Raw genomic sequence first — 17000 nt, forward strand, 5'->3', positions numbered from 1 at the left:
GATCGGTGCTACTGAGGGACAACACATGGTATATCAATCAAGTCATAAATACAATAAAAGACATAATTAGATGGGACATCATTAGACAACAGTTACAGATTTCACAAAGTTATACAGAATAGAATGTGAAAATTAACTAACATAAATATATGCAAACAGCAAGTCATTTAATGAAAAAGACATGAAGGGAGGGAGGGTGAAGGTATGGGAAGGGGAATGGGGAAAGTGGGTGAAAAAGTGGACGAGGATGGTGTGAGATGTGGGTTGACATCAGGGAACATTGCATGAACAGCTAAATCAGAGGAAGGGTCTGTAGCTAAGGCATTCATTAAAGCCTGGGAAGTGAGTGGCTTGGAGACTGTAAATCCAGCGGGCTTCAAGCTGGAGAAGTGTCCGATCAACACTTCCCCCTCTTTCGTCTAGTGGTATATGCTCCAGAACATAGAACTTTATAGTTCTGGGATTGAAATTATGATACAATCCTACATGCCTGGCAATGGCTGTGTCCATCTGTTTTTTCAAAATTGGCTTTATGTGGTCTCTAATTCGTTTGTAAAATGGTCGTTTTGTTTTGCCCACATAAAATCCACCACAGATGCACTGAGCTAGATAGATTATGCCTGGAGTCTGACATGTAGCCCTAAATTTTATTGAATACCACTGACCATTGGGAAGTAAAAATTGTGATGTACTTTCCACATAGGGACAAATATCACATCTACCACAAGGGGAGATACCTGTGTAGGAGGAGTTGTTGTTATTTAGGGTATCTTGAAAATGGCTGTGAACCAGACGGTCCTTCAATGACGGGGCACGTCTGTAGGTTATTTCAGGGAAGGAATTGATATGTTTGCTGACTGCTGGGTCGGCAGACAAAAGAGGCCAAAATCTTGCTATAATATTTTTGATTTCTCTATGTTGGCTAGAGTATCGGGTGATCAATCTAACCGTGTCGGATTTTTTTGGGGGCTTCTTTGAAAATAATAAGGGGTCTCTATTCTGTATTTTTGCCTTGTTATATGCCCTTTTGAGACACGCATGGCTGTATCCTCGGGACAATAGCCTTTTGTATAGGTCTTTTGCTGCTAAGTGAAAATCAGTGTCCCTACTACAGTTGCGTCTTAAGCGCAAATACTGACTGTAGGGAATGCTCCTCAACAACGGGCCAGGGTGTGCACTGGCTGCGTGAAGGATGGTGTTCCCTGCCGAGGGTTTTCTGAAAAGTGATGAGTTTAGTTTACCATTGGTATCAATTGAAATGGTGAGATCGAGGAAGTTAATTGCAGTTGTACTATGTTCCATAGTAAAACGTAAATTAAAATTGTTAACAGAGATCAATTCAAAAAATTCAAATAGTTCTCTTTCTGACCCCGACCAAAATAACAGAACGTCGTCTATGTATCGATACCAGGAGACGACCTTTTCCAATAAGTGGGTCAGGTCGTCCCTGGAAAACAAATCTTTTTCCCACCCCCCCAGGTACAGGTTGGCATACGATGGGGCACATTTAGTCCCCATTCACAACGATCCAGAGAAAAGGAAGTCTCTCCTTTTTAGCTCTGAATCATCTCTTATCCCAAGAAGTGATATCAGAGGTTCCTTTAGAGGAACAGGGTTCAGGGTTTTATTCAAACCTTTTCACGGTTCCAAAACCAAACGGGGAGGTAAGAACCATTTTAGATCTCAAAGATCTGAACCGATACTTAAATATCCAATCCTTTCGCATGGAGTCAGTCCGATCGGTTGTTTCCATTTTACAAGGAGGAGAGTTTTTGGCATCAATCGATATCAAGGATGCATATCTCCACAGGCCGATATTTCCCGCTCATCAGAAATTTCTGCGCTTCGTGGTAGAAAATCACCATTTTCAATTTGTGGCTCTGCCATTTGGTCTAGCCACTGCACCACGGGTGTTCACAAAGATCCTGGCACCTCCCTTAGCCAGGTTAAGGGCCCAGGGCATAACGGTCCTAGCCTATTTAGACAATCTGCTTTTAATAGATCAATCAGTTTCTGGTCTAAACCAAAATCTAATCTCAGCTGTAAGCTACCTGGAAAGCCTAGGTTGGATATTCAACCTAGAGAAGTCTTCCTTGACACAATCAAGGAGATTACAGTACTTGGGGCTAGTCATAGATACAGTGCAAAAGAAGGTATTCCTACCCCAGGCAAGAATCAGTTCCATAAAGGAACTAATTCAACTTGTCAAAACAAAAAGAAATCCTTCCATTCGGATGTGCATGAAAATGTTAGGGAAGATGGTGGCCTCCTTCGAGGCCATCCCTTATGCGCAGTTTCATTCAAGACTGCTACAAAACGTCATCCTGTTGGCCTGGAACAAGAAGGTTCAGGCCTTGGACTTTCCAATGCTCTTATCCCCCCAGGTGCGTCTGAGCCTCAATTGGTGGTTGATATCCAGCCATCTCCAAAAGCGGAAGTCTTTTTTACCAGTATCCTGGAAAGTGGTAACAACGGATGCCAGCCTTCTAGGTTGGGGAGCAGTCCTGGAAGAAGCTTCTGTCCAGGGGAAATGGTCCAAGTCAGAAAGGACCTTGTCCATCAACGTTCTAGAGATTCGGGCAGTACGTCTGGCCCTAGAATCCTGGACGTTCAGGCTGCGGAATTGTCCTGTCAGGATTCAATCCGACAATGCCACGGCGGTGGCCTACATCAATCACCAGGGGGGCATGAGAAGTCGTGCAGCCCAAAAAGAGGTGAATCATGTTCTAGCTTGGGCAGAAAGCAACATCCCTTGTCTATCAGCGGTTTTTATTCCGGGGATAGAGAATTGGCAGGCGGACTACTTGAGTCGCCAACAGTTGTTTCCAGGAGAATGGTCTCTTCACCCCGACATCTTCCTGTCGATATGTCAAAGATGAGGTGTTCCGGACGTGGATCTGTTCGCGTGCAGATTCAACAACAAAGTCGACAGCTTTGTGTCAAGGACGAAGGACCCGCTAGCGTGCGGAACAGATGCCTTGGTCTTCCCATGGGATCAGTTTTCACTAATCTATGCGTTTCCTCCAGTTCTGCTACTTCCGCGCCTTCTCCGCAGGATCAAGCAGGAACGGAAAGAGGTGATTCTGGTGGCCCCAGCGTGGCCCAGAAGATCTTGGTTTGCCGAGATCATAAAGATGGCGATAGGAGTACCTTGGACCCTGCCATTGTGGCCAGACCTTCTTGCTCAAGGTCCGGTATTCCATCCTACCTTACAAACGCTAAATTTAACGGTTTGGCTATTGAAACCTACATTCTAAGGGATCGTGGGTTATCTCCTTCAGTAATGACTACTTTGGTTAATGCTAGGAAGCCGGCCTCCAGAGTCATTTACTATAGAGCCCGGAAGGCATATGTTTCCTGGTGTGGATCCAGGGGGTGGCACCCCAGGAAGTATGTCATAGGTAGGATCCTTGAATTCCTGCAAATGGGATTAGAGATGAAGCTGGCTTTGAGTACTATCAAGGGCCAGGTCTCGGCCTTAGCAGTATTTTTTCAATTGCCTCTTGCTTCTCACTCTCTGGTGCGTAGTTTTATTCAGGGGGTAACAAGAATTAATCCCCCTGTCAGGGCACCTCTAAATCCTTGGGATTTGAATCTAGTCCTATTGGCTTTACAAACTCAGCCTTTTGAACCTATACGGGAAATTCCCTTCGTTCTTTTGACAAGAAAAATAGTCTTTTTGGTCGCCATATCTTCTGCGAGAAGAGTATCGTAATTGGCGGCTCTATCTTGTAAGGAGCCATATTTAGTCATGCATAAGGATAAGGTGGTATTGCGGCCTCATCCTGAATTTCTACCAAAAGTGGTGACAGGTTTTCATTTGAACCAGGATATTATTCTGCCTTCTTTCTTCACAAAGCCTCGATCTAGGGAAGAGAAGGCACTACATTCCCTTGATGTAGTAAGAGCGGTTAAGATATATTTAAAGGCGACCGCTCAGGTTCGCAAAACAGATATTTTGTTTGTACTGCCAGAAGGTCCTAAAAGAGGACAAGCGGCATCAAAATCTACTATTTCCAAATGGATTTGTCAAGTGATTGTTCAAGCTTATGGTCTAAAGAATAAAATTCCTCCTTTTCGTGTCAAAGCGCATTCCACCAGGGCTGTTAGTGCCTCTTGGGCGGTGCATCACCAGGCCTCTATGGCTCAGATCTGCAAGGCCGCAACCTGGTCTTCAATCCATACATTTACCAGATTCTATCAAATAGATGTTAAAGGTCATGAGGATATTGCCTTTGGGCGTAGTGTACTGCAGGCTGCAGTATAAGTCCTCTAGCCTCTTAATGCCCTACCTTTTTTGTTGTGTCTCCCTCCCTTCAGTTGCCATTGATATGGGACATCCCACATAGTAATTACTATGGCTCTGTGTCCCCTGATGTATGAAAAGAAAACAGGATTTTTAAAACAGCTTACCTGTAAAATCCTTTTCTTTGAGGTACATCAGGGGACACAGAGGTCCCTCCCTTCTTTGGTATACACGTGTATTGCTTGGCTACAAAACTGAATACTCCCAGTAGTGGGAGGGGTTATATAGGGAGTGCACTTCTTAATTTAGGGCGTGCCAGTGTCCATCACCTAAAGGTGGCCTATAACCCACATAGTAATTACTATGGCCTGTGTCCCCTGATGTACCTCAAAGAAAAGGATTTTACAGGTAAGCTGTTTTAAAAACCTGTTTTTCCAGATGACAAGATTTACAAAAAGTATTTCCCCCCTTCCCCTTTGTTTCCAGTTCAAATTTAGAGCGTACAGTGCCTCTGGGTCGCCTAAACTCAAGGTGCATGACTCAAGTGCTAATTTCTTCCCCCTCCCTTGGTGAAGGTGAACTGTCAGAGGAATCCCTCTCTTGACAAAAGGATATTGTAGTCGGTCTAATTTTACTGAGACATTGAAATTGGGGGCTACCTCAACCAAGGGCTCGGTGACAGCTGTAGGCTATCATCAAATGAAGTGTCCTGTTAAGGTTTTTTCCTTGTTATCTGCAATTTGATGATCTGATCACTATGGAGTGGAAAAACCCAGATCATTTCTTCATCCTCTTGAAACACCTTTCCACTTTTACCCCTTCCCTGTGGCAGCAGAAAAATTGGGCTTCCCCATTTTTGGTGGATGCGGCATTTTGCCTTCAAAGGCAAACGTTAGCCCTGTAAGGGATTCTCCCTCTAAGGCAGGGGTATTTAATTAAAATTCTTCCAGTCGAGGTCCGAATTGCCTGTTTATGCGATGACTCAGATTATTCACATCACAGCCCCCCTCATCTGAAATCACAAACTCAGTGACTTCCGTCCCCCTTTACATCACAGTTCTCCCTTGACAGTGGTATCCTCTTCCCCCTTCACATCCCCCCCCACAGTAGTGTCCTCTGCCCCCCTTCAAACCAACCCTCCCCCACAGTAGTATCTTTCCCCCACCGCAAATCCCCCCACAGCAATGTCCTCTGCTCCCCATTTTACCCCCCCTTAAAGCGGTATCCTTTACCATGCCCCACATCACGGCCCCCCACAGCTCTGCCCCATTCATATTACAGCTTTTCCCCCTATTCACATTGCAACTCCCCCTCATGAAGGGTTAGTGTGTGGGTGTGGCGCTGTCCTAATTCATAAAAATACTTTGTAAATCTTGTGTGTAGCCAAATGCCATATATAAAGTCGCATATAAAATATAAACCAAAATCGCATATAGCAAATTCAACGAAAAAAACCACAAATAAATGAATAAATAAAACAGCAAAGTGACCCCCTTTGGAGTGTATGAGTGTAGCTCTGTTCTAGTTCATAGAGATACTTTATAAGTCATGTGTAGCCAAATCCCATATGTAAAGTCACATATAAAGTATAAAAAATAAAAAATATATAAACAAAATCGCATATAGCAAATTCAACGAAATAAAACCAAAGTAAAACAACAATGTGCCCCCTTTTGAATGGGGGGGGGGGATCAAAAAAGTGACTTTAGCAAAAATTATTCCATTCATATAAAAACTCCATACAGTGATTAATGTAAAAGTCTTTGGCAAAAAGTGACTAGTGCTCAGTGCAACTTAAGTGAAAATCTTGACATCTTTGTAAATCTAGGCAAGTATTTATATTAATCTTGGTGACCAGGTACTCGTGTCTTGTGATCATGCGGACACTCACCAGCTTCATTAACCCCTGCGGGGGTGATACGCAGTCACAGTATATGCCACTGTGCGACAATCCACAGGCTGTTTCTGGGTCACGGTGACATATTAGGCATAAGAGAAGAAAGAGGGGATTCCATAGCGTAAAACCATAAAACACTCTTTATTGAACGCAGATGACAGGATGGTACTCACATTTAAGCAGTTTATAATAGGCAACCAAATGTCATCAAAACAGGAGAGCGTCAGGTTTAAATTGGTGATTCTCTGGGAGATGATGCAAAAGCGCCAAAATAGGCCACGCCCTACGCGTTTCGTCATAGGGACGTCAACTGGAGCGTCACGCTAATCGGAAAACGGGTCTCAGACCTGCTTCTGATTGGCCGGATTGAGGATCAGTGTTACAACAGCGTATATGCATTCACTGTTGTAACACCTAGGTGGGCTCATGGCGCAATGCTCTTCACTCTGAGCCCACCCTATTTTGAAGCCTATTATAGCCTATGACTCTAATCAGGTGCTTTAAAAAAACACCCCACCACTGTAATTAACGTGCCCACTGTCCTGAAAGGGGCCGAATGCCTGAATTGGGGGTGGCTGTGGCGTCCATGGATAGATTCATGCTATGCATGAATCTATCCATTATTCATATAGGCCTAGGGGGTGGCGTTGAGAGAGGGGGCGGACTCCGGGCGCCCCTAATGGACGAGTCACCACTTAACCTTTTTCATGAGCTATTGAAACTACATTTGACAAACCCTTAATCTATCATCCCCCCATTATAAGGACAGTACCACAAATTATCCCTCAGCTATTTCCGTTATACATACTGGATGTTTGCCAGAATTTCATATTATTCATTTAAAATTTCTTTCATGCCTATATCCTAGATGAACAAGAAAAGGAGGGGAGGAGGGGAGTGTTCATGTGTGTGCTAGAACAATACATTTGTTAACCTCATACGAGTGGTACGTGGCTCCAAATAGACTATTTAGGCTTTACATTTTTTTTATTATATGCAATGTTTGAATTGCCCATGTTTCTGACAGTTTTACTTTAAAGAAAACATGTCCAAATAAAAACATGGGGAAGTCCTGTTGCTGACTTGTTTTTGAAACTGTGTGCTTCAGAGCGGTCATGCCATCGTTTCTACACTACTTAATGGGCCACTGATCTGGAAACCACATCTGTAGGTCGGGTGATATGCACATGACTTGCTCCAGGTCATTAACTCATCAAGTAATAAAAAGAGGTAGGGATGACAGCCTTAGAGCATGTACCTACAAAAATAAGTCAGCAATGGCAGCTCCTATGTTTGTCATGACAGGATCTTTTTAAAGGGAATTGCCGTGTTAGAATATACAAATTGCTTTCTTTGACAAGTACGTTTGTGGGCATGACAGAATGATCACACAGATCAAAATTTTAGTTAATAAACTATTTGACATATGGACACATAACTGCATATAGAACAGCTGTTTGATAATGCAAGGACCTTTACAAACATTAATAAGATTAAACCAGGGTGAAGACAAAGACTAGTGCGTGTATGTGTGTGTATGTATATATATATATATATATATATATATATATATATATATATATATATATATATATATAGATGTAGCCTGTAATTTTAGCTCCAGGTTTGATCTCCAACCTCAGCAGGAAGCTGAACTACTGATCTCCTTACAAGTAAATTCAGTCATAGACGTTGCTGTATACTCATTAGCAAAGATATCGGGGGAGGGGGATGCATGCAAATGTGGTTGATGATTCTAATAATAATTAAAAGCACAACATGTTCAATATCAGATTGTTATGGCGATGCAATGCTAATTCTTAACCCGTTAACAGAGATTTTGCAATACACAGTAATTGCTCAGATATATTTGCTGTTAATTAAAAATGATTATTTTGAGCCAATAGCCTATCATGTGATGGTGTCATAAACTTCGCTTACAGGCGTGTGTGATAGGCTACATTTATTTCTCTTTGTTTTAATGAATTGTAGATAAATAGTCATTCATATAGATGTTTGGGAAATCCTGGTTCAGGGATATGTAATTGAAATGCTCATTGTTGCTAACAAGTATTTTCCAGCATGTTGACAAAACATTACAACTCATTTCGGCCATTGTTTTCTTTAAAAAAAACATAATCCTTTCAGCCCTGGTTCATATTGATTCGATTTGACATGTCAAATCGCATGCCAAATCGGCGGCTATTGCCCACAATAGAACCGTCCAAATCGGTGCGACTTTGCGCGCCGCACAGATTCCAAAAAGTAGTTTCTGTACTACTTTTGGCGATTTCAATAGACATCTGTGCAGGAAACCGCACAGATGTCTCTGAAATCGTCAGACTGACACGCGGGAATGAAATGGTGCGAGTACAGCTGAACTCGCCTGATTTCAATCCCGCAGCAGTGTGAACCTGGGCTCACTGTACACCTGCTAAAACTAAGTGGGGTGATTTAGTAAAACTGGAGAGTGCAAAGTCTGGTGCAGCTCTGCATGGTAGCCAATCGGCTTCTAACTTCACCTTGTTCAATTAACCTTGGCAAAAAAAACAAAAACCTGGAAACGAAATGGTTTCTGTGCTGAGCTGCACCAGATTTTGCACTCCAGTTTTAATAAATCAACCCCAGTGAGTCAAGTAAAAATATTGTGGCTGTTTCAAATCATGTAAGCATAAGATTTGCTTTTTTCTAAAAAAAAAAAAAAAAATCACACAAAACATACATACTTACTCCAGTGTTTCAAACTGTTCCAAAAGTGACCTTTTAATACTATCCCAGATGAAAAGTCATCAGCAGCCATTCAGAGCAGATGATTAGAGCTGCGGCTGTAGCTGGCTTCTCTATGCAGCTACAATGCTTCTCTAAGCAGATATAAATTGCTGACATGATCATCAGCAGCTATGTTATAAGATTATAAGTGTAGTAGCTACTGAAGATGGCATAACTAACAAGTGAATAAAAAAGGCATATTGCAACATTGAAAATGTTCATTATACATACAGACGTAGATTGTTTTTTAAATAAAAGGAGCAATCTCTTCATTAGCCAAGCTGGGGAAAAAGTTGCATTGTATCCAGCTATTCACATACCATGAACAGCTTTTTCTTCGCCCACTATTCTTGATAAGAGATCTACCCATCTTTGCATTACCGATTGTTTTTTGGAAGCTACGAATTTGAATGTTAAGCTATTTATTGTCTAGACAAATTTAATATTGTTCTTTTATCTTTTTTTTTTTTTCCAGTGCTGATTTTGATGAGATTGAACTGCTGTATTCGCTGTGTGTAGAGGGCGCAACCACAAAACGTCTGTAAATTCTATGCTGCAGGTTTACCTAACCTGTAACTTAACAGTTGTTATATTTTGTTTATATATATATATATATATATATATATATATATATATATATATATATATATATATATATACTTACCAGGTGCATTTTGGATGTCCACCTGAGACAACAATCCAATAGTTACTCCTAGGTTTTCTTAAAGGATAACTGTACTTTTAGCATATTTATCCTTTAAATATGTCTCTTCCGCAGCCCTTCATCTCATTTCTTTATACTTACCTGTCAATGTGAACCCTGTTGGGAGCCCCACATCTTCTCCAATGAAAGTCTCCTAGCCTGGTTCTGATTTCATTCTCGATTCCTTTGGCAAGGCCATCACTTATTTGTCCCAAGGGTGGACAGATTTTAGGAAAGAAAGGAGTTTCTTCTGCAAGAGGCTTTGTGGCTCCCAGCAGGCACAAGCTAACATCTTGGAAAAGTGGCGACATGTTAAGGAGACCGGTCAACCCTGCCTTGTTATTGTGCACTGAATGACCGATCGCCCCATTGCCCAATTCAGTAACCTCCCCTCTCCCAGCCTCTCCTTTTTCGGCCTCTCTGCTTAGCACATCATCATCCCTCAGTTCTTAGTTGCCAAGGTACTGAGAATGCCATAAGCAAACTTTATTGTTATTGCTGGGGCAGACTGCAAAACTGGTCCCTGATGATGCACTGCATGTGCAAAGCCTGAGGGCTCTTGGGTGTAGTTATTCAAAAGAAATTAATCTTTCAACTGTTGTTAAAATAATTTGATCAACGAAAGAGATATTAGAGTCTGCAGGGCACCCAGCCTCACATCTTATTCATGTAGGGGCCCTGCTGATCCCTCTTATATGTGGCTGCTAATAGCAGGTCTTTCCTCGATTATAAAAAACAAAAGAGCAAATAATTCATATATGTGTAAATTAATAACTTTGTGCACAGACCTAAAAAAACGTAAGCAAGCTGAAAATGATTAAATCGCCATGGAACTGTGTGCTGCACTAATACATGCTCTAAATGTGATACTCCATACCATATAGGAATCAAACAACAAAAAACAAAATATTCACTTACATACATCAACAGTGTATCAATATAAATGTGAAACATCTCCAAAAATACCTTTTGTGCAAGTTTGTGAAAAAAAAGATTAAAACAGTCCATACCATCGTGAGTTAATATAACGTACTCTCCACTTGAGACCTTCCCTGACGCCTCCCGGACACGCGCTCTCCTTATATATTTTACCTTCATCCTAAAGGTCAAAAATAAGCATGTTTCTTTAAATCCAGGCACAGTATAAACCCGAATCAATTGAGCCAGCATTGTCCCTCATCGAAAATAACTCCGTGTGTATCTCTCCAGGACCAGAAAGCAGGCAGATTGTCCTACCCAGGCACTCAGATGCATAGCAGGCCATAAAGCTCAAGGAAAACAAAGGAAGGACATAGTGCTCACCTACAAATATTTAATAATTAAAATCAAGTAAAGTAATGCACTCATATAAATGCTCATATGAACACAGTAGAAAAAGCCTCTATGTCAGGACATAAAACCAAGCAGCGCTGTCCTTGTGTATTTCTCAATAGAACGCCCACCAACCAGCAGCAAAACTCATCCAGCCCTCTTATTTTTGGAGTTATTTTGACATTTATATTGATACACTGTTGATGCACTGTATATAAGTAAACAGTTTTTTGTTGTTTGATTCATATATGATATGGAATATCATGTTTTGGGGCATTTATTAGCACATAATTCTATAGTAATTCATAAATATGTTTGGTCACACTGATCTAATTGTTTTAAGTTTTGTCAGTGCGTTTAATGCTTTGTATGTTGCTTTTCTAGAATGGTATTTTTGTATAATTTGTTAAATAAATATATTTCATTTACATGAACAAAAAGTAATATTATTTTTTTGTGGACGTAGAGAGTATGTGTATATGTATGTATGTATGTGTGTGTGTGTGTGTGTGTGTGTGTGTGTGTGTGTGTGTATATATATATATATATATATATATATATAATATATATATTTTTTTTTTTTTTACATATTAGTGTGCAAAAGTCTTAGGTGTGAAAAAATGCTGTGAATTAAGAATGCTTTCAGAAATAGAAGTGTTAATTAATTTACTTTCCATTTTGTTAAATAATAAAAAATTAACAGAAGACCAATCCAAATCAAATCAATATTGGCGTGACCATCTATTCCCTTCAAAAGGGCATCAATTCTTCAGTTCTTCTAGGTATACTTGCACACAGTTTTTGAAGGCACTCGACAGGTAGGTCTTTCCAAACATCTTGGAGAACTAACCACAGATCTTCTGTGGATGTAGGCTGCCTCAAATCCTTCTGTCTCTTCATGTAATCCCAGACAGACTCAATGATGTTGAGATCAGGGCTCTGTGGGGACCAAACCATCACTTCCAGGACACCTTGTTGTTTTTTACACTGAAGATGGTTCTTAATGGCATTGGCTGTATGTTTGGTGTTGTCCTGCTGTAAAATAAATTTGGGGCCAATCACAATGATGATATGGCATGATGGATAAGTACAGTGGATCCAGAATTTTTTCACAGCGCTTCACTTTTTCCACATTTTGTTAAGTTACAGCCTTATGCCCCGTACACACGGTCGGATTTTCCGACGGAAAATGTGTGATAGGACCTTGTTGTCGGAAATTCCGACCGTGTGTAGGCTCCATCACACATTTTCCATCGGATTTTCCGACACACAAAGTTTGAGAGCAGGATATAAAATTTTCCGACAACAAAATCCGTTGTCGGAAATTCCAATCGTGTGTACACAAATCCGACAGACAAAGTGCCACGCATGCTCAGAATAAATAAAGAGATGAAAGCTATTGGCCACTGCCCCGTTTATAGTCCCGACGTACGTGTTTTACGTCACCGCGTTTAGAACGATCGGATTTTCCGACAACTTTGTGTGACCGTGTGTATGCAAAACAAGTTTGAGCCAACATCCGTTGGAAAAAATCCTAGGATTTTGTTGTCGGAATGTCCGAACAAAGTCCGATCGTGTGTACGGGGCATTATTCCAAAATTGTTTAAATTCATTATTTTCCTAAAAATTCTATAAAACCATACCCCATAATGACAACGCGGAAAAAGTTTGTTTAACCACTTCCATACCGCCGTTATATGACGTCCTCGGCTTTCAGTGGAGATATCTGAATGATGCCTGCAGCTACAGGCATCATCCAGATATCGTTTTTTAGAGCCAGCGATTCTGAGCACAATAAGACGATCATAGCAGCTGTTCAGCCAATTGATCATTCTTAGCGGCAATGGGAGGGGACACCCCCCCTCCCGCCGCCCTCCGGTGCTTCTCTGGGCTCTCCCACGCGATTGGGGACACTGAGAACGAATCGCCCATCACCGGAAGAGATGCATAGAGATTTTCAAGGGACAGATGGTCCCTAGCAATCTCTATGATCCTCGGAGGCCCGGGCGCGACGTTATTATGTCACGTCTGGGCCGCACAAGTAAACAAAGCCAAGCTCTCGGCTAGAAAAGCATCAGATCGTCAATTTTTTTTGATCTGATGCTTTCCAGCCTGGAGGAGAGATGTGGGGTCTTATAGACCCCACATCTCTCCCTAAAAAGGACCTGTCACGTACCATTCCTATTAGAAGGGATGTTTACATTCTTTGTAATATGAATAAAAGTGATCAAATAAAAATTTGTTAAAGGGAAAGTGTAAAAAAAAATTTTTTTAAATAAAGTGCCCCGTCCCCGCGAGCTCGCACACAAAAGCAAATGCGTACGTAAGTCGCACCCGCATATGTAAACGACGTCCAAACCACACATGTGAGGTATCACCGTGAACGTTAGAGCAAGAGCAATAATTCTAGCACTAGACCTCCTCTGTAACTCTAAACAGGTAACCTGTGAAGCAGTGAAGTGTCAGAATTTGTGCGGTATGGAAGTGGTTAAAATCTTTGTAAATTTATTAAAAATAAAAAGCTAAAAAATCACATGTACATAAGTACATGTCTTCACAGTCTTTGCCATGACACTCAAAATTGAGCTCAGGTGCATCCTGTTTCCACTGATCATCCTTAAGATGTTTCTACAACTTGATTGGAGTCCCCCTGTGGTAAATTCATTTGATTGGACATGATTTGGAAAGGCACACACCTGTCTATAAAAGGTTCCACAGTTAACAGTGCATGTCAGAGCACAAACCAAGCTATGAAGTCTAAGGAATTGTCTGTAGTACTCCGAGACAGAATTGTATCGAGGCACAGATCTGGGGAAGGGTACAGAAACATTTCTGCAGCATTGAAGGTCCCAATGAGTACAGTGGCCTCCATCATCCGTAAATGGAAGAAGTTTGGAACAACCAGGACTCTTCCTTGAGCGTGCCATCCGGCCAAACTTAGCGATTGGGGGAGAAGGGCCTTAGTCAGGGAGGTGACCAAGAACCATATGGTCACTCTGAGACCACTCTGGTCACTCTGAGACCATGAGAAACAAAACTCTCTGGTCTGATTAAACAGAGATTGAACTCTTTGGCTTGAATGGTAAGCGTCATGTCTTGAGGAAACCAGGCACCATTAATTACCTGGCCAATACCATTCATACAGTGAAGAATGGTGGTGGCAGCATCATGCTGTGGGGATGTTTTCAGCGGCAGGAACTGGGAGACTAGTCAGGATTGAGGGAAAGATGAATGCAGCAATATACAGAGGCATCCCTTGATGAAAACCTGCTCCAGAGCGCTCTGGACCTCAGACAGGGGTGAAGGTTTATCTTCCAACAGGACAATTACCCTAAGCACACAGCCAAGATAACAAAGAAGTGGCTCTGGGACAACTCTATGAATGTCCTCAAGTGGCCCAGCCAGAGCCCAGACTTGAACCTGTTTGAACATCTCTGGAGAGATCTGGAAATGGCCGTGCACCGACGCTTCCCATCCAACCTGATGGAACTTGAAAGGTCCTTCAAAGAAGAATGGGAGAAACTGCCCAAAAATAAGTGTGCTAAGCTTGTAGCATCATACTCAAAAAGACTTGGGGCTGTAATAGGTGCTTCAACAAAGTATTAAACAAAGGCTGTGAATACTTATGTACATGGGATTTTTTATTTTTAATAAATTTGCAAAGATTTCAAACAAACTTTTTTCATGTTGTCATTATGGCGTATTGTTCGTAGAATTTTAAGGAAAATAATCAGTTCAAACCATTTTGGAGTACGGCTGCCACATAAAAGAATGTGGAAAAAGTGAAGCGCTGTGAATACTTTCTGGAGGCACTGTATCTGCCTGCATTTCTCAACATTGAGGACACCACTGGTCCTGACCAAATCTCCAACTCCATTTGCAAAAATGCAGCACCAAACTTGCAAGGAACCTCCAACATGCTTTATTGTTGCCTGCAGCCATTCATTATTGTACTGCCCTCCAGCAAACAAGCGGCCTCCTGCTACAGCCAAATATTTCAAATTTTGACTCATCAGTCCAGAGCACCTGCTGCCATTTTTCTGCACCCCAATTCCTACGTTTTTGTGCATAGTTGAGTTGAGGAGGAGAGCACAGCTGACCGCTGCCTGTGAAATTTCACTCACTCTTTCTGTTCCCTTAGAAACCGTCCTGCAATCTGTAGTGACGTCAGCCATGCTTGCGCATTCCATAGATTCTTTAACGGCATGCTATGTTTGCCGTTTCACTATTCTCTCCATGCCATTGACTTTCATTGAAAACGGCACAGAGAAAGAAGCCTTGCGATGCTGTGCTCTCATCCTCTCCTTCCTGGTTCTCCCCCTTGTGACTGTATAAGATGTTACACAGGGGGAGTGAACCAGAGCAGCACAGAGAGTGATTTGCCGTCAGCAATGGCTTAGCTCGGTTGCCGTAGTAATGGCAATCGAGATAGAGGCTTGGTTTCAACTTGGACAGGAAAACAAAGTATGGGCAGAAATGATGTCCACAAAAGATTCATCAATCAGTAGTAAGGATGGCGCGGCCAGTACCCGAAAGAAACTAAATTTTAAAAAAGTGAAATAAGGTATTTTACAGCCTCATTTTTGTTATATTCAAATGTGTGTGGCTTACCAATACATTCCAGGATCATTATAGTTAAAAAAAAAAAAAAAGAAAAAACGTACGGGGTTTACTTTCTCTTTAAAACTGTATGAGAATTCACCATCTTTTAGTAGCTTCTGCCAATTGTTTACAAAGTGTATAAACTGTGCTAACAGTCACCATGTTGTTGGAGACTTTTATTACGGCCCATATATAAAGGGGATTAACATAGCAAAGTTTTCATAGAGTACCCTAATAGAGACTTTAATGCAAGCTATGTTATTTCAAGACTAGCAAAAGTTGCCTCTACATTGAATGGGATAAAATACCAAATTCATTAAAAACGTCCTAGTGGTATAAATGTACAATACCATGTACAGAGCAGTCGAGGTAATGTACACTATAACATAGCATATATAGTTAGCGGTTTAGTTTGGCATACCTAATGTATATCACGCCATATAGCATGTGCACTACATTACATCAGGGAACCATTACAGTTATGGTTTGAGGAAAAGTTTTGCTGTATGCAATTTTCATAAATAATAATTAATGAAAATTGCATACAGTGTGGCTCTTGTTATATATTTAGTTTTGGTATATGCACAGAGTATCTGACACTTTGTGAGTAGCTGCTTTTTATTTGTGTTAAAGATACACTGTTGCGTTGGTGGGTATATATACTTTGGTTGAGGAAAAGTTTGCAATTTCAGTAGTGGTCAGTAAAGTTCCCCTGATGTTGGTCATTACTTACCTGCTAGTCTGGTGCTGCTCAGATGTATCAATCTACTCAGACTGCAGATCCAGTCAGTTGGTAGCCGGAGGAGGGCTCAAAGTTGCCACCTTGCTCAAGGTCCTATTTGGTTTTAATCTTACTCTGGTGTTTGCACTACTGAGTTACATAGTTGGTAGGGTTGAATAAAGACACCAGTTTATCCGGGGGCGTGTCCTGGATGGCGAGGAGATAGGATGTGTGAGAGTGAAGCTCCACTCGTGGTAGATCCTGACACAGAAATCCTGAACTTCTAAAACCGATTCTTTACTTCAAAAACCGAGAGAAATAATACAGCCTATCCTCCACAACATGTCCCCACCGAAGAGGAACAATACAGCCTCCTCGTCTCTGGATAGATACCGGAGGACAGAGCGGGACCCTGAGGAGCAAGATGGCGCCTCGGCTGCAGCTCATGCGGCTTCCCATACAGAGCATGAGGCAGCAGACACAGTAAAGGTCCTGGAGGCTATTTCCTTATGCCAATCCACACTCACAACAAAGATAGAGGCGGTGAAGGTGGACATCTCACTACTGAGACACGACATGACCAAACTCCGGGAGCAGGTCACAGAGGCAGAAACCAGGCTCGGGCGGGCGGAGGACACACTGTACCCTCTGCAGCACTCTCAAGAGGATCTGCAACGCCAAGTACAACAACTGGCACAGAAACAAGATGACCTTGAGAATCGGGCCCATAGGTCCAATCTCCGGTTTATCG

The 17000-nt window shown here is 41.8% G+C and overlaps 1 protein-coding gene across 6 annotated transcripts in view; it reads left to right on the forward strand.

Moving 5' to 3' along the window:
• The window catches only part of LOC141103222 (probable endonuclease 4), a 168157-nt gene extending 156791 nt beyond the window's left edge, over nucleotides 1–11366 (forward strand). For all 6 annotated transcript variants that reach the window (XM_073592572.1, XM_073592571.1, XM_073592577.1 and 3 more), the window contains one exon: nucleotides 9388–11366. In XM_073592572.1, coding sequence (XP_073448673.1) covers nucleotides 9388–9457 — 70 coding nt within the window. In that variant the 3' untranslated portion in view covers nucleotides 9458–11366. The remainder of the gene's footprint in view (nucleotides 1–9387) is intronic.
• Nucleotides 11367–17000: the final 5634 nt, after the last annotated feature.

The sequence above is a fragment of the Aquarana catesbeiana genome, linkage group LG07 (genome assembly GCF_042186555.1).
Source record: "Aquarana catesbeiana isolate 2022-GZ linkage group LG07, ASM4218655v1, whole genome shotgun sequence".
Lineage (NCBI taxonomy): Eukaryota > Metazoa > Chordata > Amphibia > Anura > Ranidae > Aquarana > Aquarana catesbeiana.